This window comes from Periplaneta americana, chromosome 5, assembly GCF_040183065.1.
Source record: "Periplaneta americana isolate PAMFEO1 chromosome 5, P.americana_PAMFEO1_priV1, whole genome shotgun sequence".
Taxonomy (NCBI): domain Eukaryota; kingdom Metazoa; phylum Arthropoda; class Insecta; order Blattodea; family Blattidae; genus Periplaneta; species Periplaneta americana.
In genome coordinates, this window is record NC_091121.1 from 52,975,494 (window position 1) to 52,998,268 (window position 22,775).

At 37.1% G+C, this 22,775-nt stretch overlaps 1 protein-coding gene across 4 annotated transcripts in view; it reads right to left on the bottom strand.

Moving 5' to 3' along the window:
- pnt (ETS transcription factor pointed) overlaps nt 1-22,775 on the bottom strand; it is an 835,053-nt gene that overhangs the window by 792,202 nt on the left and 20,076 nt on the right. For 2 of the 4 annotated variants that reach the window (XM_069825636.1, XM_069825634.1), the window contains exon 1: nt 2,766-2,868. The exons of 1 other annotated variant lie outside the window; for it this stretch is intronic. In XM_069825636.1, the coding sequence (XP_069681737.1) occupies nt 2,766-2,796 (31 nt within the window). In that variant the 5' untranslated portion in view covers nt 2,797-2,868. Of the gene's footprint in view, nt 1-2,765; nt 2,869-22,775 lie in introns of those variants that run through there. One more of the 4 variants, XM_069825635.1, reaches the window with a different exon arrangement.

Consider the following 22,775-nt stretch of genomic DNA (forward strand, 5'->3'; position numbering starts at 1 on the left):
GTTTCATGAGATAACGAATGGCCTATAGAAGACTTAAAAGTGTTAAGGATAAAATCTTCATATTTGGTAATAATTAGCCTGATCTTATGTTAAGGTGTTAAGGGATTATATAGACTATTTATAAAATTAATGATTTTAAAATGTTTTAATATTGCAGTACTAATATAAACAAAGTATTACACAAGACCTTAAAATTCTCACTAACGCTGTTATTGCATAGAGGTATAATGCACTAAAATGACGTCACCTTACACTTCGCTGTAATAACGTTACGCATATAAGATTTACAGACATCTCCTGCCACTTATGTGAGACAGAGAAAACTGATACTCTGGGATATAATACTAGAGGCTTCAAATAGTATTTAAGATCAGCTATCTAAGCAATAACAGCGTTAACCTGGTAATGCTCTTATTACACCCAACTCCTCAATTATTCCGTTGAAACCATCACTATCTATTTACAAGCAGATTACCTTTTTGGTCATGTGATCAGCCAACATCTAACATAATACAAGGCAAGAAACGGACACTCTTCTCCCGTAGATAATCCTAACCAGAGCAGATAAAATGCTACCTAAAACTGTGCGCAATCCTCGTATACTTTTTAAAAACTACACGCTTTTGTTGGTTTGGTGTGCAAAATATGTGTTTTACCTGGAAAATCCATAAGTATAATTTTAGCAATTACAACATCCGGCGAAAAATATTACAAATCCATTAGAAAAACTTGTTTAAATAGTGAAACGCGCTCGTCTTCACCGACATAAGTAGGATCAGTTTAATCACAATGAAATATATAAAGGTACTTCAACTCGAAACAGTTTTAATCAAGGGTGCCACATTGCTTTAACTTTATAGGTACTGACGAGGCCATAAGAGAATGACGAATTTTAAACATCGCTGTTTTCGAAAGTTCGACGTAGCGCAGGGACAAAGAGCTGATAGGAGATTACGGTCGGACCTACGTTTGGACTGTTACCTGGTTGGTTTTTTCCGAGGTTTTTCTCAATTGTGCAACGAATGTCACTCTTCGGTCTCATCTCAGTAAATTATCATCTCGCTATCACCAATTCCACCGATCCTAGAAATTCTCTCAATTGATACACCGTCGTTAAATGAATAAAAATCCCAATAGCAATAAGTAGCTTACGTAGGATAGTTTTTGCTTTTCAAAGAACATCACCTTTGAGAATAAGAAACTGCTAAGCTTACAAAGGAAAAATAACAGAGTATGCTTCCAGTTCCACTGATCTTGATTTTATCATTTAGCACACGGATGTTGACAATACAATGAAGACGAACAATTAAATAGACAACGAAATCACAATAAACACAATGTTATAATTTGTATAAAGTTTAGAACGCTCCTCTGTTGACCTAAGGTTAAAAAATTTGGGCTCTCACTTATAAATATTTAGTCTCACATGAAACATATGCAGCAGAAATTAAATTACTTGCGAAATTGATCGGTTAGGTTTCACTACACTATCCAAGAAATTCGAGATGAGTTAAATATTAAAAATTATAGACACAATTACAGAATATTTATTAATATAGAAGGAGCTTCTGTTACGGATGAAGCCGAATATACAATGAAAAACTAAGAGGAAAACAAGATGTGTAGACCAGTTTCAAACTAACAGAGACTCCGTGATGACAAGGAACTGGACAATTGAGGGGTTTGGTGCAAAAATCAGATAAGTCTACTTTCGGTAAAAAAAAAAAAAAATGAGTTAAAGTATGCATCGTATATAATACGACAGTCCGCATCTTTTGGTGCAAGAAACAGACTTGTGTGGACTTATCTCAATGAGATAAGCTTAGTTACCACCAGAGATCTTGGTTGTATTTGGAGCAAGAATCAGACTAGTCCTGGATTTTGTAAGTAGAATTGTATATTGCTAATACAATATAATATAATTCGCACGTTAAGGTATTTAAGATTATTGATAGTTACTAATAAAATTATGATCATTATATTTTGTTATTCATGAACTTTACTTAGACAATATTGTTCTTTTGCCAGTAATATGTGAGATTTTAAATGTTTGGTGCAAAAACCAGGAAAGTCCAATTTTGTTTTCGCTTTTACTCCAAAAATGTTTTTCTGGACTTAACTGGTTCTTGCACCAAACCGCTCAATTGGATTTGCGTAAGCTGTGTGGTTTATGACAAGAGTAGGCTACTATAAAAATGAACTGATGCGTTTGTTATAATCACTGTAGAGAGAGACTGAAACACAAATTCAACAAATGTAGCACAACAATGGCATTTGCGCTAGGAGAAACAAACCAACTTTTTGATAAATCATAAACTGTTCATTAAGTTTGATTCAAGCTTCAATTGAACAGTATACTTTCCATAGGAATACGAATTGCACGGTTTTATGACTACTTATGTGTAATGAGATCTGTTTCGTTCCTTCCTAATCACAGTGGGGTTTGTGCACAAACAATGAATGCTGTAGCCTATCTACAGGGGAATTCCGTGATAACACAAAAGATTAAAGCTGCTCCCTATGTCAATATTGCTTACACAACATTCAGGGAATCGCAACCGCTCACTTTAGCTTCATCAATTCATCACTTTGCCCTCCTTCCGAGATTTACAACAATTTGCCTAGTTGTGACTAAGCCCGAAACTTGCATCACTCCTAACAGAGAGAGAGTGTTCCCCCACGACAGGTGAATCCAGTCGGCATCCCCATATAAAATGTCACTCACTGTTGCCATAGATACGAAATAATGGTAACCTTGGCAATACCTTCACTGAATTCCACAGAAAATAAATCCATATCAGCGGCACGGTGTGGTTGCAGCACCAGACACAAGCTACGACTGAAGAGAAAAAAGGAGATAACGACACTATCTTATCTTGCAGCGGATGCCTTCCCCACAATAGGCCTAACATTGCTGTTACATAAAGCCTCACAGACTCGGGCAGGTAGCAGTATATCGTCATCGGTGGTCTAGTGGTTACCGATGTTTGCGGATTCAAACATGGCCCGTGGACGAAGAAATTTAAAGAGTGATAACTAGAGGGCGGATGTTGATGACCTAAAAATCTACTTAAAATGATCATTAAAATGCCCTTAAACTAATGGAAAATGACATAAAATTAAAAGAAAATGACATTTAAATATTATTCACCCTATCGTACCACAACTTCTTAAAAATTAGTCACCTTGTTTCAATGACTGCCCTGAAAATCTCGGAGAGAGGAAACAACTTCCTGGAATTTGGCTATGATAAAGGAAAAGAACATGCAACAAAATGAAGGTTTTATGGGAAAATTATAGATTTTAATGAGGGTTTACAATGTGTTTCAATCAGGGGTGGTTCATGTCAGTGTCTTCATTCTCCGTCTCCTCCTCCTTCCGCGCTTCACTTTGTTACCAGATCTTCCAGATGAGGGCATATGAATGACATAAATTGTGGGCGCAACGTGCATTCTTTCAATCTTTGTGTTAAAAATACTGTCTACTACAGTAGACATCACTTCCGAACCATGCTGAGGACACAAAGCCCTGTTCAGGACACTGTGTAAGTTTCCCCCTTTCCAAACATAAATTCTAAAGACACCTTCGTACCGACAAAAGAACAGTAGCGGTCGAAGTCCTCAATTAAATTAAGCTGTTGTCAAGCATTTTATATTACTTCAGTTGTGTGAAGTGAAGCCTTCAGTGGAATGAGGGATGTACTTTAGAGTCTGTTCCGAACTATAAAACTCAAACTTCACTGTTATTCACTTATTCAGTAGGTAAGTACTACTGACTTATTTGGTTAGAACAAGATTTACGAGACTCATCGTTAAAGAAGAAAGTAAAATGCATTCCAAATGATCTAAAAGTTCTTCAAAGTATTAAAAATTACCAAAAAAAGCCGAAAAAAATATAAAAATGACCTATTAGTTCAAAAACGTCAAAAAATGTAATATAATAAATTATTTTTTTACGTTGATATTAATATAGAAAGGATTTCTACATTAATAGGCATCGTCCTAATGTGAAAAATAAGAAGATGACTTTTCATTAACATCGACCCCTTAGTGATAACAATCCTTGTCACATCTTCCTTTGGGAGGCAATAAAATCTGAACGCCTCTGTCGCATCTACGGCATGTAAAGAATTCTGTACCTGGCTTGGTTTGGTTTGTCCCACCCTCCTCCAGTAATTCATGCCCCTCTGAACCAAGAATTTAAAAAATACTGTAGGCCTAACTCAAAAGTGTACAATTTTATTTCTTACTTATTTCGTTTATTTTGGTGTGCCATTCTTTTTGTAAACGATTTTATACATGACTTAATGTGTAAATCTAATTGTTAATGTCTGTACTTTTAATTACAGTATTTTGCAGAGTTCATAACTTTCTTTTCTGAGTGTGTCGTATTGCTAAATGTTTGAAAATGATATATTAAGCTGACGCAAAACTTCATAGAGTTTTTGTTCATTACAATACTGCATTGTTGAAAGTTTGTGCTATTTGTAAGCTAAAGAATTTGGAGTGCCAAATGGAAAAAAGCGAACATTACCGACATATTCTTCCGTTTGAGTTTAATAGAACCTATAGGAGCAAAGGCAGCGGAGGCGGCTCGAAACATTTGTGCCGTGTACCGGAAGAAAATGGTTGTTCTGTCCTTTCAACATACAACTACCTGTACAAACGTTAGTGTCCATACACAGAACATGATTACAAATCTAGTGGGATAAAGAAGAAGTCGTGTATTACACATTGCTTCCCAGGAATGTAACCATAACAGCTAACATGTATTGCCAACAACTCAGACGTCTTACGGCTGCAATTGAAGAAAAACGAACAGAGAGACTGCATCAAGTGCTGCTGCAACATGATAAGTAGGGGGCTGATTTTTAGTATACTTGCATGTTTTAGTTCTTAGTTGAAAATCATATGCTACTATTATATAAATACGCTTCAATTTATTTGCAGCTAAATGTAAAGATTTTATAGTACATATTTATGCATATATGTAAGGGAGTAATGCATATTTTAGCTTTTAGCGCATATAAAAGCATATTTTGTTGTTTTCAAGCATTCTAATGCATAAACCAAGATTCAGAACACGGAAAATCAGTAAAAAATGGAATAAAGAAGGAACGCTAACATTGAAACACATTACAGATAGGATGTTTTACTTATTGCAATATAACAACATACAGACAGTGCACTGTTATCAGCTAATCATTGTGGGAAATTCCACAGCAATCAACAAACTATTCTGATATTGAAAGGAGCTCCTCATCATTTAAAAGATTCTTGTGTGTAGATAATATAAAAACTTGTTGCCTAACAATTTTGAAGAATATGCAACTCCAGCAGAAATAAATGAAGTTATGTCTCAATATCCTTATGTATAACAGGAAAACCATCAATAATAGCAAAATGCTTAAAATCTAAAAGTTACTTTCTTTTATTGTTCTGAATTTTATTCAGCTTCCTCCAAGTGAAGGCTGCCTAAAAGACAAAGCTTACCATAAAATTGTTATTTTTTTTTTTAGTAAATGGTAGGTACAGAATTATAATGAAAAAAATGGAGAAGGAAAAGAAAAAGAAATAACACAATTATAAATAATTGAAGACGACTAAACAAAAGATCATTAATTCCAGAAGAAACATAAAATTTCCTAGTACGGTATCCATTTGCTATCAAGTGATCACAGTTGTTTTATTTCGAATAAATTTTGTTCAGCTTCCTCCAAATGAAGACTGCCTAGAAGACAAAGCTTACCATAAAATTATTGTTATAATGGAAAAAAATAAAACAATGGAGAAGAAAAAGAATAAGAAATAGCACAATTATAAATAATTGGAAAAGACTAAACAAAACATCATTAATTCCAGAAGAAACACAAAATTTCCTAGTATCTATTAGCTATTGGATGATCACAGTCGTCTATTTAGCACTGGTTGCAAGACCCAACTTAAGTGAGCAGATCGCCATAGCAAAGAGATCAATCTATATAACTGTAGAGATGGTTTCTTAGGATTTTTATAGATCCCTTCACTGCAGACATAGATACTTCAGTGACAAGAGTTTGTCCTAGACCAAATTGCTTACAAAAATGCGCGAATCTTTTTGTTATGGCTCCTCTAGCCCCAATCAGTAATCCAATAACTTCTATCGACGTTAGGTGATATTTTTCGTTATAATATGGTATAGTGGGGTCGTATATGTCGCATTTTTCCTGATGTACCTCAGCAGGTTGATTTTCGTACATTTCCATTCTTACAGTTGGATCAATTATGAATCCGCTTGTTGATCTTGTCGGGATAGCTATGACGTCAATGCGCCTTGAAGACCCATTTGTGGACAAACCATGGACCTCCTCTTCTACTTGGTAGTTTTTTCCACGCAGGGCTGATGCTAGGAGGGATCGAATCTTGTGGTGACGACTATTCCTCAGTAGTTCTCCATGAGGACAGGCTCCCAGAATGTGAGCAATTGTTTCTTTCTCACTCCGACAATGTCGGCAGTGGGTTCCATTCTGAGACCTACCTGGTAGAGCACGTACTGGACATACATTGGCAGCCATCTTAATAGCGTCCTTCCATTCGCTGCTGGTCAATCCATTCGGTTTAGATAGCCATTTATTAAATTGGCAAAACTTAATTTCTCGCACTAGTTTATTAAATCGTGTCGGACTGTAAAGAAAACAACTATTGCAATGTACATATTTTATATGTTGTACAATATTATACGCAGATTGTAACTTTAATAATGGCAACTATTTGTTTATTACGAATATACAAGTGATACATCTGTGAAACGTCTACAGTCTTCAATGTAGTAACCAGCAATGTCTATAACTCGTTGCCAGTGATGTGGAAGTCGTAGTATCCCTGTAGCAGCTCCTGTTCTGTTGATAGTTCTGATGGACCGCCCTACTGCCTGCAGCATATCGGGAACAGTCCGGAATCGAACGTCACGAAGTGGTTCCTTCATCTTTGGGATTAAGTTATAATCACAGGGGCTTGTCTGGTGAATGTTGTGGATGGAAAAGAACTTCCCACCCAGAGCGACAGTACAAATCAGCTACCGTGTGCGCCCTTGCGTTATCCTGCAAAATGATGGGGGGGTTCTGCAAAACGTGTGGGCGCTTTCTTCGCAACGCTGGTCTCAGATTGTGCTCCAAAAATGACGGAAATGCTGTGCATTAACATTCTGTCTTTGCGGGACGGTATGTGTTAGGATGACGCCGTCACAGTCGTAAACAACAATCAGCATAACTTTCACATTCGTGGGGGTACGATGCACCACTGTTTTGCGTGGTGACCCGTAATGACGCCATTAATTTGATTGGCGCTTAAGTAGAGGACAGTATGACCTGGCCCATGTATCATCAAGCGCAATAATACGCCGTAAGAAGGCGTCTCCTTCACGATCATAACGCTCCAAGTGAGTTTGAGCGGTGTCACCAGCACCAGGCAGATTTATAGTTGAAAACTTGAAATAGCGGTATAGATAACAACAAAAAGGGTACATACCTGTGCTATTCATACTGTAGAAGCTAACATGAAGAGGTGACAAAATTATTTTACAAATGTGGCGAGGCCTTTACATAGATTCGGATATTTTTTTTACAGAAACATATAATTGTAATTTCGCTCTTATTTTACAGAAAAACATACATTTAGCATTGTGTACTTATTTCGTATTTTATAGAGGATTAATATAATAATAATAATAATAATAATAATAATAATATATTTATACAGGCAGATTTAAAGCCATAGGGCCTTCTTTACACTCTACCAGGTCACAAAGTATACAAGCAGTGAAATTTAACAAAAAGTTAAAGAACAGAATACTAACATTATTACAAAAAATAATAGCATAACAAAATCGACACTAAACAATATGAAAATAATATAACAGAAAAAAGAAAGTAAAAAATATATCTAAAGATTGGAATATAATAAAAGCAACTCAGTTAGTACAAATAGTTAACAGGGAAAATGTAAGGAAGAATACAACAAATGGAATGTAATAAAATAATAATAAAATACTAAATTTAAACAAAATCTACAATAAAAAGTGTAATAAATTCATCTGGTGATAAAAAAGGGAAAAGGAAGAAAAAGAAATATATATATATATATATATATATATATATATATATATATATATATATATATACATTTTTTTTTTTTACAAAACAATCGCAGAGAAACAAAAGGGGTTATAACTGAAAAAATCTGAATTGAAAAAGTGCAATTTTAGTTTATTTTTGAAACTAGATAATGTGCGACAGCCTCTGACATGTGGTGGTATAGAGTTCCAGAGATGAACTGCAGAGATTTTTTAGTAGGTTATTTTACGATGCTTTATCAACATCTTTGGTCTGAATGAGATGAAGGTGATAATGCCGGTGAAATGAGTCCGGGGTCCAGCACCAAAAGTTACCCAGCATTTGCTCATATTGGGTTGAGGGAAAACCCCGGAAAAAACCTCAACCAGGTAACTTGTCCCGACCGGGAATCGAACCCGGGCCACCTGGTTTCACGGCCAGACGCGCTGACCGTTTCTCCACAGGTGTGGACTGCTGAAGAGATGGTGAGAGATGAAGAGTAGAAGGATGTTCTGTGTTTAGGAATGGAGAGTGTGATATGGTGGTATGAGCGAGTATCTATTTCGTGATATGGGGACAAATGTTGAAAACGAGAAACTAAGTAGCTAGGGTTAGAATTCTGAAGAATATTGAACAGTAACGTGAGAGAGTGAATAGATCTTCGCTCTTTGAGACGGACTCAGGACAGCATATTTAGTCTACGGACATTGTAAATAAATATACTTAACATGATTTTAAACATAAAATTACTTATTATGTCAGTAACTTGGCTCATTTTGCATTTATCGTGATTGCGAAAATCTACAATTTCTATTTCTTACTCTAGGACTGATCTCATCATAACCACATGAGGTACGGTTAATTAATTTTGTTGTATGACTAATTGGTTTCTCATTTGTTGGAGTAATAAAGCAGGAAGACGACAAAGAAAACACGTGAAAGGGAATTTAAATAAAAAGGTGAAAAACGGAGCGAGTAAAAGAAATTAAGCAAGAGAACCAGTTTTTGATGTGGAACACTTGAACGACTGTAGCTGCGGGCAAGCAGGCTGGGAGAGCGGGCGACAAGACTTCGCGCGGTGCCCGAGGCCACCACAGTAGCTGGAAATGTTCGTTGACCCGTCAAACCGCGAAACCTGTGTCCTTCCACAAGGACACTCGCGCCTCCCACTTAGTAACGTATTTGTTTTTAAATTGTGAATAAACGGGATAACCGTTTAACATGCACTATGACGGATTAGTGTGGGAATGCAAAACTATATTGAATGGCTACAGCTTCCCAAACTTTTCGAAATCAAGTACAGTAGAACTTTAAACAATTTCAACAATTCTACGACCCACCATAAAGAACTGAGTTCCTGGTCCAAGAAGATACGACTCAAGAAACGCTATTAGTTTACCGCTTTAGAATTGAAGACATCATTACAAAAATAACCCTTGTCGAAGTGCTATTTTTCAGGAGAACAATAAAAATAAATAGAACAACACATGTCAGCTGTTTCCGTACAACTGGTGGGAGAAACTGCAGTTAGTGTCCCGCAAAAAATTTTTCAAAGTCCAATGATGGGACACTGCGCATGCGTAAGACACAGACAAGTAAAGGAGCTACCACACCATAGATAAAGTGGTGCTCCAACAGTAACATGTACTTAAACCGTTTTAACAGGTACGTTTCACAATAGCTGAGACTCAACATAACAAATGGCGGCAGTTATATTGCATCGTAGGGCCGTTTTCTCCAAAGATAGCTAAACTTGGGATAAATTAAACCCGTTCAACTTTACTATTCAGTTTAAACATGCTTCCATTTTCTCCATAAATATCTGACAGCCCACCCGTTTAAATTAATGTTGGCACTAGATGCCCATAGCTTCTCATGTGTTGGCTACACTGAATAACTAGCCAATCGGAGCCAAGATTACTGATGGCGCGTCAGATTTTCAATATGTCAGCCACAGATCACGATGTCAGTTGTTTACAGAGAATTAATGCTATAATCAAATCAACGCGAATAAAGAAGGAATGCATCTACTAGTTTCACAAATAAATGAATCATTTATACCCATGTGAAGTGTGGTGTATCATTTAATCAGCTCTTTTCTTGAATTTATTGGAAAGCGTTCTCGATTCCACTTTTCTCTGATAGGCAAGATCGTACAATAATTTGTCTTGTGTTAATGTGCATTATTTGGTGGCATGTGTGGATCCGTTTTAATATAAAAATTAATTTCCTTTAGTTTATTCCTTTCCCTCCGAAAATCACGATCTTAATTTCAAGAAGACAACTTCCAGCTTTTTAACGTGTTTGGTAACCCACTAAATTAGGCCTAACTGATGTACCCAGGATCTTGATAATTCTAAGGGAAATAGCTTTTATTTTTAACATTGTAGTATGTGACCTTATCTATTTATGTAATATATTGTTTTATTGGGTTATTTTACGACGCTGTATCAACATCTAGGTTATTTAGCGTCTGAATGATATGAAGGTGATAATGCCGGTGAAATGAGTCCGGGGTCCAGCACCGAAAGTTACCCAGCCTTATGTAATATTCACAGGCCCTAATTTATAATTGGCTAGAATGGGCAAATATCCAGAGCAAGGGAGCAAGAGAAAGTATTTTAAAGTAGGATGTTGAAATAATTGTTAAATACATGCTCAATAAAAATGAATATTTATAAATAATGTAATAAAAACAGCTTTTTGTTTGGTGAATTGGCACAATTATTGTTTCAAATTTTTGTTTGGTAATGGAAGGGATTAAGTTAAAGAAAGAGGTTAGGGTGCCAACATTTGCTCTGTCCTGTTTTCCAGTGACCTAAACCCAGGGCCTAAATATTCATAATAGGTGTCATCCTCTTGTATTATATTTGTATTTTTATTTCAGTAAACGGTTGGTTGCACTGTATGATTGCTTCATCGTCCATTATGAATTTTGATCAGATTATCATACGCTGATTAACGTACACTGTAAGGTCCTGTGTTTAGACAAGGAGAATTCAGGAAAGAAAGTAAGCATTTTAGTCCAGTAGAAATTGATTTACTGCTCTCTTTACTTAGTACAAAGAAAGATATATTAGAGTGTAAGAAAACTGATAGTGTATCTTTAAAAGACAAAGAAAAAGCTTGGCAAGAGCTAGCAGAAAGTTTCAATGAAATTAGTGGAACTGTAGTACTGGTAAGAGATTAAAGGGGGAAGTATGAAAACCTCAAAAAGACCTGTAAAAGGAGATTTTCCGAAGATAAAAAAATACACATCAGGTGCAGGTGGAGGTCCAAATCAACCGAACTTAATAATAACTTATATTAAAATAAAAGAGATTATTGGCACAATACAACTTGAGGGGCTACCATCTGTATGTGACTCAGATTGTCCTGGCCAGTCATCACTACTCGCATCTGTGGAGCATCCATCTGCAAACATTTGAAAAGCACAATTTCCTCCTCAAATCCAATCAATTCAAAATTCCAATGTAATTCCCTTTTCATCTGTGAATCTGTACAAGTCTGTAGCTTCTGAATCCCAAGCATTTGTCGCAGGTGACGATTCAAATCCCACTGATCAGGTAATTGAAGATATATACCAATAGTATCTCAGGATAATATACAAATTAATGAAGTAGAAGCCATTCCATGTAGCAATCAATTCAGTATTCGGGACCTGAGGAAACCTACTTCCACTCCACTCCTAGTAAAGAAGAAAAGACCATCACTAAACAGTTCATTGACAGGAAAGAAACTTATGGCATTATGGCAAGAAAAACAAGTTCTGCAGTTACAAAAACAAGCAACAGAGGATCAAATTCAGTTCCAAAGGATGGAGCATGAATTTAAAGTACTGGTAACATAAATATGAAAGAAGAACATAGAGTGAAGATGAAACTCACAGAACTTCATATAAAAAAATAACGAGTTTGATCATGAGATGAAAAGAAGAATTCTTGAACTTGATGTTAGGAATAGGGAATTGGACCTTAAAACAAACAGCTAACTGAAATCACAAGATTTTGAAGTAGTTATGGTGTTTATTTTGTTCAAGTCTATATGTTCTTTTTTATTTAAATTAAAAAATTTAATCTAACATATTGAATTACATTAGGTAACTTATATACTGATAACTTCAGTTTTGTAGTGGTTGTAATATGTTATGATGTCATTTTGATATTTTCATAATGTCATTCGGTTTATATCATTCACTGTATTAATAATACCATATTCAACATATCACATCAGGTTATCATGCTACTTAAAACAGAAGATATTTAAATTTATGTAGCTTCTTAAATAATTGAATAACAAGTTAATCAGTAGGTAGTTTAACTTAATTCCAATTGAAAAACGAAATTTATTGTATTGTATTTATTAACATTCCATGGTATTCATACATGCTTACAGCTAGAATATGGAACAAGTCAAAAAACTTAATACTATTATAAAATCTTAATTTATAGTCACAGTCTAGATGAAATATATACAGACAAGATTTACAATATAGTCTACTGGTACAACACATAGTTTTAGTATCAATTTCATGAAGTGTTATTGAATGTCATGAATTCACCTACAGAATAGAAGGCGTGAGAAATTAGGTACTTCTTTAATTTGGCCCTAAATAATTTTATGTTTTGAGTTTCATTTTTTATATCGACAGGGAGGTTATTAAAAATTATTGCATGTTATCACCTATCACATAAGTTATATATGGCTTATTTATAATATAGTAATAATACATGAGAAAAAAACAGTAGGCTAGGCCTAATTATAACATGACATCAAAATGTTCATAAATCAATTGTTAGTTTCATTTCTAATTATTTTAATAGACATGAACATAATGTGACAGTATATTCCCTCCAGCTAATTTCTTATATGTTATAAAATAAACACATTGCATATTTCAAGTAATTAGTTACTTTCTTTCATTGAAATCCGACATTAATATAATTTTGATACAAATGCAGATTTATTTCAACTTGTAACATCACTGCGTAATTAAAATAAAATGGGATTTTTACATAAATTGTGACTACACTATAATGTGTTAAAATATTTGTGTATCAGTAGTAATATTTTATACAACACAGTTACAGTTAAGTCATGTCATCGTTAGATTCTATATTATGGCGGTTGTGTTGCATCTAAAGCTACACCACATAAGATAATATGTCAGATTTAAAAAAATAACAATTTTAGGCTTAATAATTTATGGTGTAAGTTACTGGTACAGGGTACTGCTTAATTTTCAGTGAAGTAAAGTTATAATACTTTTGAAAATATCCAAGTTTAACATGAATAATAAACAATGTTACATGTACTACAGTGAATGAAACTTACTTTATGTTAATTTCGTCCCTTTGTTTCACTGATTCACAAACAAATTTTAGTCATGAACGTACTGATGGATAAGGTGCTGGTAATGCTTAATTTCCAGTGAAGTAAAGTTATAATATACTTTTGAAAATATGCAAGTTTAACATGAATAATAAACAATGTTACATATACAGCAGTGAATGAAACTTATTTTATGTTAATTTAATCTCTTCCTTCACTGGTTCACCAACAAATCATGGAAGTACTGATGGATAAGATGGTTTTGCCTGACATTATTTTCTGCTACATTTGGATGGTTGTTAGCTGCTTGAGGGAAGTTATGCACAGCGTTAATGGCATCCAGCTGGTCATCAGTAACAGGAGGTATATTTTCATTCTCATTGCAAGCTATATTGTGTAAAATAGCTGTTGTCACAATTACACTTTGAATTCTGTCCAATTTTAGTCTGATTCCAGTAGCTAAAACAGGAAATCTTTTCTATATCCCATAGCTCCTCTCTACTTGACTTCTAGTCCTTATGATGGCCTCCTGAAAAAGTTGTTCCTCTGGCGTGTGTGTAATTGTCAGTGGTGTAATGAGATAATTTTGTACAGCATATCCACTATCTCCAACTAGAATGGCTGCACCAAATTCTCCATCTTCAAATCGCCTCTTAATTCTTGAAGAATTAAAAATATGTGAGTCATCAGATGAGCCTGGCCACCTAGCCACAATGTCTCGAATCAACAAGGAAGAATCAGACAATTTGCACATTAATTGAAAAAAATTCCTTGCGATTTCTGAAGATTTCTGCATTTCCTCCACTGGTGATTGTATTTTCACATGTGTTCAGTCAATTGCACTTATATAGTTAGGAAAACGCGAAATCGTATAAATTCCGTGCTTAACCCTTGCCGTTCCTTTAGGTGTTGTTGGCATGTTGATACAACGCTGTGACAAATGTCCTATAGCTGTAGAAACTTTTGCAAGGACTGAGAGAACAGAGACTGGAATTAGAGTACAGAGAGTGAACTGAAAGTACAGAGAGTGAACTGAGAGTACAGAGAGTGGACTGAGAGGACAGAGAGGAGCCTGGGAGGATAGATAGAGCACTGAGGGATATGGAGTAAGCTAAGAGAACAGAGACTGAACTGAGTGGCAAGAAGTTGGAGAGCGAGGATGGTGAGTAGACTGAGAGACCAGAGAGTGGACGGAGGGGACAGAGAGTAGACTGAGAGGAAAGGAAATGGACTGAGAGGACAGAAAGTGGACAGAGATTACAGAGAGTGAATTGAGAGTACAGAGAGTAAACTGAGGGGCAGAGAATGGAATGAAGGGACAGAGTGGACTGAGACGACAGGGAGAGGACTCAGACAACAGTATGTAGCCTGAGCGGATAGGGAATGAGCAAGAGGAGTGGGAATGAGCTAAGAGAACAGCGAGTGAACTGAGAGAAAAGAGAGTGGACACAGAGAATGTTGAGTATATTGAGAGAACAGAGAGTGGACTGAGAGGACAGAGAAGGGGCAGAGATTACAGAGAGTGAATTGAGAGTACATTGTGTGGATTGAAAGGACGGAAAGTGATACAAAGAAAACTGAGAGGATGGAGTGAGCTGAGGAGAAAAAGAGTGAACTGAGAAGACGCAGATTGGACTGAGAGGAGAGAGAGAGGACTGAGGTAGTAGAACAGGGAAAGGAAACAGAGTGGACCGATATCAAAGAGAGAGTACTGAAATTACAGTGAGTGAGCACAGAGAGGACTGAGAGGAAAGAATTCTGAATCGCAGTTTCCCCAGTTCACTCTCAGTCCACTCTCTATCCTCTCAGTTCACTCTCTGTACACTCAATCCACTCTCAGTTTTTCACCCCACTCTGTCCTCTCTGTCACCTGAGTCCATATTCTGTACTCTCTGTCCTCTCAGACTACTTTCTGTCCTCTCGATCCACACTGTGTCTCCTCTCTGTTCTCTCAGTCCACTCTCTATCACCTCAGTCTACTCTCTGTCCCTTCCCTGTTGTCTCAGTCACTCTCTGTCCTATCAGTCCACTCTTTGCCTCCTCAGTCCATTATCAGTCCACTCTCTGTCTTCACTCTGTCCTCTGAGTCCACACTCTGTGCTCTCAGTACACTCTCTGTTCTCTCAGTCAACTCTATCCTCTCTATCCACTCTCTCTTCTCTCAATTCACTCTCTGGTCCCTCTCTATTCTTTTAGTTCACTCGCTATTCCCACAGTGCTCCATCTATTCTCTCAGTCTCCTCTCTGTCCTCTCAGTCCACTGCCTGTCCTTTCATTCCACTCTCTGCAGGCCTACTCACAGTCCACTCTCTGTATTTTAGTCCACTCTCTGTACACTCAGTTCACTCTGTCACTTTTGTGCCTTCTCTGCACTTTGCCTTCCCTCTGACCACTCTCTCTCGTCTCAAAGTTCAGTTCATGAAGGAAAGAGGAGACTGAGAATAAAACAATGACTGAGAAGACAGTGATGACTGAAATTTAGTGGAAGGGGTTCAATATGTAAGGTTTTTTAGATTTAGATTTTCCAGCAAATCCTTCATACCCACATTAATGAATTTTAATTTTAAGGGGCTCGAACTAAGGAGATAACACGCTCACTAGGTTCAAACTACAGTCCGATATTTAACGGAGGGGGTTCATTATGTATACAAGTTTAGGTTTTTCCTGCAATTCTTTATTCCTACAATAAGCAATAATACATTTTCAGGGCTCGAACTCAGGACCCGTCATTGGGTTAAAACTACAGACTGTAATGTGGCGGAAGATTTGCATTGTGTATACAAGTTTTTAGTTTTTCCTGAAATGTTTTATTCCTTTAATAAAAAATTATAAATTTTCGAGGCTCGAACTCAGAGAATAATACCGTCATTGGGTTGAAACTACAGGCTGTAATTTGGCGGAAGATGTGCATTGTGTATACAAGTTTTAAATTTTTCCTGCAATTTTTATGTCTTTAATGAAGAATTATAAGTTTACGGGGCTCAAACCCAGGAAATAATGCCGTGACTGGGTCCAAACTACAGACTGTAATTTGGCGGAAGTCGAGCAGTGTGTATACAAGTTTGTAGATTTTTCCTGGAAATTTTTATGCCTCTAATAAACAATTATAGCCTACACTTTCGGTATTCGAACTCAGAAAATATTGCCGTCACTTTGTCCAAACAAGAGACTGTAATTTGGCGGAAGATGTGCATTGTCTATACAAGTTTTTAGATTTTTCTTGCAATTTTTTATGTCTCTAATACAGAATTATAAATTTTCGGAGCTCAAACCCAGGATATAATGCCGTCATTGAATCCAGACTACAGGCTGTAATTTCGCGGAAGTGGAGCATTGCGTGTGCATGTTTTTGGACTTTTCCTGTAATTTTTAATACCTATAATGATGAATTATATATTTTCGGGGCTCGAATTCGGCCTTAATTGTTTCCTATGTTGGCGGTTCCATAGATGAACCGTTCCTACCTACTACAAACATAATCTTTGTAATAAGACAACAGTATTTTACACTCTTTGCGCGTCTTGTACTCTCTGCTCGACCTGCATTAGGTTTTTATCGAGAGGAAGATTGGCATAAGTAACAATTTTCGTTACAGTGGAGGCAGATGAGTTAAGGTTGGTAGAGAAAGCGCTAGAAATATGTTGGCACTCCTTCAAATGTTACAGCATAGCGGGACAAATACTGCAGTAGAGCCCAACTGGTGTTTATCCTTGTGGTTATTGCACCTGACATGTGTCATTTTTGGAGTCTATAATCATTTGAAATAGTAGCAAATGTCTCCTTCACTCAATTTCATTAAAAATGACTAGGGCAGTTTTTGTAATAATGTCTTCAATTACTTAATCTTCAAAAATACAGTACAGTTTAAAAAGTCCGCAAAAATTACGCTTACTAATCTCGATTTAGGTCTACATGCAAAATGCCTTCTGGATCGTAAGAATTTCCCCCCCCCCCCCGAGAATTGTGCCTCTGTCAAATAATTTACACGTGTAACTGTTTGACAGCAACGGAGTTGATGTTTGGAGTACCGGAAAATCATTTCAAAATTGTTTGCTAATTTCTGGACATCAATGCGATTAGATAAAGCACTCCTCCTTAGATGTGGAGTGTGACTGAGTTTTTATCAAAATGTGCATTTTGAATTCGGATGATTCTTGGCGATTTTGAATGTTTCTCGTCACTAGCCGACGCTTGTTTTTATCGCTCTTCTGCGAATTGATATAAAGGCCCATTCACAATGAAAATTAAACACAAACGTAACATAAACACAGAAGTCTGCGGTCAGGTTACTAAATGGGATCATTCACAATGATTCACATAAACACTGACATTAACATTCCCGTTACACGTTAACATGAAAGTTTGCAAACTCCAAACTTTCATGCTTATGCTTACGTGATTTGGAAACAGTACACAATCGTGGAGCGCTGAAGTATACGACAGAATATGAGGAAATGACGTAGTTGTTATGTTTCCATGGTTACCAAGTATCTTTGCAGTTATGTTTATGTTCCCATCGTGAATGTTCTTGATTTTACCTTAATGTATACATTTGTAAGTTAACGCTTACGTTATGTTTAATTTTCATTGTGAATGAGCCTTAAGGGTGATATACTAATTAGTGCGACGGCTATAAACATACACTCTCTGCGCTGCGTTATCGCGATGTGTGGGCACGTATATTCGCCCAAGGATGTTGCAAATGATTGAGTATTTCATTCGTGGAAGAATATAACATAGCGAGTGCATAGTAGCTTGAGTATCAAAGAGTTGCCGACGTTAACTTTCGAGTGGCACGAAAAGTAATTACATCCCAGATATGTCGTCCTTCAAGTTAATCTTCTGAATTGCAGTTGTCTGGGTACTGGAACTGTCACATATATGTACATATATACACCAGTCGCCATCGCTATGAGTCACATATCAGTCGGTGATGGCGATTTCTCGGAGCTGTAATTTTGGAAATACAGTCACAGTCGGACTCATGTCATGGACTCATAATACACATTGTGGTCACTCTTACTTAAAAAAAATAATCTGATCCTAATACAGAAAGATCTAGCTAGAACCTGGGTCGAGATTAATCGAAAAAGAAACTTCCAAGTCTTCGCTTAGGGTCGAACCTGTTCTTTTACGCAGTGCATTCAGATTTACCCCGAATATCATAGACATACAGGTGGCAACCCTGTATAGAAGGCACTGTGATAAACGCGCTTTCCTTGTTTTAAGAAAAGTAGGGCTGGAGGCAGCAGTGGACCGGCACAGCCCCTGGGATCATGTGACACGCTCGACAAGGCCTTGACCTGCCTCCAATGGCAACAGGTGCAGCCTGCACTTGTTTATTTCCATGTAGCTAGTTCCCAAAAAAAATCCCTCTTCTGTAATATACCCACTCTCGAGGAACAAAAGTGCTGGTGAGATATATTAGTGAACACTCCTCGAGCCCTCAATGGCTTAGGCACTGTCTCTATGCTGCCTTAGATTCTAATCCCATCAGAATTGGTTGTCCAATATTTGAGCCGTTCAGAGCAAAAGTGGTGTAAGTCAAAATTGGGTAATGAGGGTTGAAGTAAACATTCTGTAAAATACAGCGCAAAGTAGCAATCAATATTCAGTTTATTTAAACTATTAGTAGTCAGTGGATAGCAAGAAGGACATATTAATTGCTACTTTTCGCTGTATTTGACAGAATTTTTACTTTAAACCTCATTACCCAATTTTGACTTATCCCACTTTTGCTCTGAACGGCTCATTTAGTCTTATGTCGCCTTTTCCTTCAGGACGATCTAAATGGTCTGAAGCACTCAGTTCCGTTGTTCGTCCGATCTGCAGGGATTAAATAAGCAACCCAGAGACAAGTACAAAACTTCAGTAAGTTACAATAATTTACTTAAATTCGCAAATCTCAGAATGCTTTAGTTCCACTCAAGAACAATGAAGCAGGGCATGTGAGGAAGTTCCTTCTCCCTTCCCACATCGTCTACACATGTGGTCATCATCGACATTTACAGGCGGCATTCACCTGTCGTCTTAAATTTAATGATTCAGTAAAGCCAGGATTTAGCACGTCTCATAGACGGTGTTTCAGACTAACAATAAGCAATAGTGGGCTCTAGTTGAATAGGAGAAGTCGAACGAAGCCCCCTTCTCGAAGGGTTGGCAGGTTTTATAATATCACCGTCTGGGTTCAATATCAGGACGCTTTGTAACTTTCTCAGTCTTTCACATTTAACTCGCGAAAAAGAATAAAAATACGTACAGTCGTCAAGCACACATAAAATGCAGTTAATGAAGATCGGTTTGAATGAGTTGCAAGAAAACAAAAAGCTGAATCTCGACCTGTTTCCATGGAAACCAGAACACGCATCGCACGCTGTCTGCACTTGGAGTAACCGCAAGTCGAGGATCAAAAGATGACGGCAGAAATGTTCGCGATACAAACCTAGCAACTTTCAAAGTAGATACAAAATTCCAACTTCGTTACTCAATTCTACCTCTTTCTTCTCTCTCGCTCTCTCTCTGCAACCATTTGTCTTTTCTTCTCTTTCGCTGGCTATCCTATTCTTTCTTTATACAATTACTCCGGAATTCCTTTCACCGTGCTTGTTGCATTATTTTCGTTTTGAAGTACATAAAATAGACTACGTCTTTTCCCGCACGAGTATGGACACCCGTCCGGGAGCCATTATGAAACAAAAGAACGACAGAATTTAAAACTGTCCTGTAACAACATCATGAGCCACAGTCGAATGCTAATCTTATTAGTATTTAGGCAATGAACCAATGTAACTTGGGCCACCATGCCCAATGACGCCACTTCTCTTCGCTATGGGGATGAGGACGCCGAAATTGCGTATAAAATTAGCCGTGCCGCGGGGCGTATCTCAGTAATCCCGTAATCAAGACCGGCTTACAAACCTGTGAGACCTCTCATTTGATTTGTAATCGCGAGTTCTGCAATATCAAAATTACAATAGTCACGTATAATACACTTTGAGTGAACCATGGTGTAAAATTTGTTGTGAACTGAGACTAATTTCGGAATGTCATTTCATATGAAGAGAAAACATTCAAACCTACACAACTGTAGTTTCTTTCCCAAAAAGTGGGTGTTTTATTCTGCGTGCCGGTGTATCCCTGATACAGCGCACAATACTTTTTGTTACTTCCTTTCCCTATAGTTTATTTCTGTTGTCCATCTTCTTCATTTACATTCTCTCGCTCTTCTGTTCTTGTCTGTTTCTCCTTTCAAGAGCCTTTCTTCTTTCCCTCTTCTTTCTCAATCTTATGCCATTCTCTGTCTGCATTACCACGAAGTTCCTGTTGGTCTTTGTGATTTTCTACATTTCTCTATCTCTCTCCCTTCCACTTGTCTGCTCTTCTCCTACGAGTCCTTCCTTTTTCTGTTGTTCACTTCTGTAACTTTTTTCTGAATTTCATTTCTGTTACACTCATTCCGCTCCAATTAGAGGAAGTGTTACAAATATGAAATAGTGTGATATACAATCTGAGACGAGTTGTATTCTAGTGGAAGCCTTCCAAATTACAACGCACTGATACTCTCTTTCGCGAGAATGTGTTAGTTTGCAGTTAGAAGCTGAACTGTTGAAACGTTTATCATTATTGCGTTTTAGAGGAAAGTGAATATACATTGTTATTCCTCAATGTTAGAAATATTAATTATAAAATTATATTCTTAAAGACAAATAATCTACATTCATAGCAATGTATGTTTAATTATTATTTATTTCGCTTATAAATTATGATACATTTTGAGGTTATGACTTACAACATCAGTGTGTTACATATATGAAATACTAGTATTATTAGTATTCCATCTTTATACCCTGGTTTTCTGTTTCGTTACTAGTGTTGGCACCTGTAGGAGGAGAAACCTCACACCTTCCAACAAATTTAGAAAATAGTGGCATGAAAAGGCAATGCAAGAAGTCATAAAACAAGTTCGAGAAAAGACGTGAGAGACGATTCATCTGGATTCAGTATTACGGTTGGGAAAACACCTTCTAATGAAGATGCTGAATGCTTGTTCTGTGCTTTTCTCAGTAGAGGCCATTTTGACTATACAATTTTCTTAACCTTAAATTGACAAAGTATTCTATAGGATACAAAAGATTAGTATATGCTATAATTTTAATAGAATAGAAAAAATTGGTAAGAAAATTAAAATTTCACAATACTATAATATTGTACAACATACAAAATATGGACATTGCGATAGTTGTTTTCTTTACGGTCCGACAAGGTTTAATAAACTAGTGTGAGAAATGAAGCTTTGCCAATTTAAGGGTTAATCTTGTAACTAATATCTTTATTTCACACCCAATTGTTCATATATTAGCTCATGCGATAAGTATAACATTGTAAACTAATTTCATAATAATGGTCCATGGGCGTGAATTTGAACTGCCACTGGGGGAGACCCTGGTGTACCAGCATCATGCGGAAGTACTGCGTGAAGTCTGCAGCCAGGTAGTGCCACTCGAAACTTCTGTCCAGCAGCCAGATCTTGGGGTCCTCTAGTTTTAGATCGGATTCGCACTCGCTCTTGTGAAGGTACACCAGACACACCTTTCCGATGCCTTGGCAAGCGTCCAGTTCGAAGATCTTGCACTTGACGCCGAAGTTGGGGCGCTGCCTGGGTCGTCCTGCTCGCTGCAGATCTCGATGTCCAGCAGCGTGGGGCATTCCGCATCGCCCATGCTCTTGACGCCGGCCAGCCGTTGTAACTCAGACATAGAGTTGATCTTCATGTTGCCGATGGGAAGCACCTCGCCTTGTGGATATTCTCGACCATGGCTTCATTAAAGATCGGACATCCTCTCTCCTTTCTTCGTGGAAGTTTTGTTCTTGTGAACTTTCTACCCGTGCTCAAGCAGGTACGCTACACATTAAATGAGAAAGATCTCTTCTAACGAAATAGAGTTAGGAAATGATCCCAGGATGGAGGCAGCATTCCCTCGCTGAACCGCTATTCCAATGCGTTGACGAAGGAAATTTATACATCTAGGATCGCCGGTACGGGACAGTAGGCGTGTACCAATTTGGGTGAGTAGATCTTTAGCGTCTCTACACCACGGACCAAAGGTCTCAACTGCAAAAGCGACGAAGATGTAATTTGATGTTAAATGTTCATATTTGCGTCGTTTAGCATGATAAGCGGATTCAGCAGCAGATCCGGCACAATTGACAGAAGATTTTAAATGGGAAAGGGCTAATGTATCTACACATGTAAAATCCCAGATAAGTGATTTACCTTTGGACCAAGGAATTAATGTCAAGCCGTCAGGTCGTTTACCATCCGACCGGCTAATACCAGATGGTTCAAGAAGAGTTG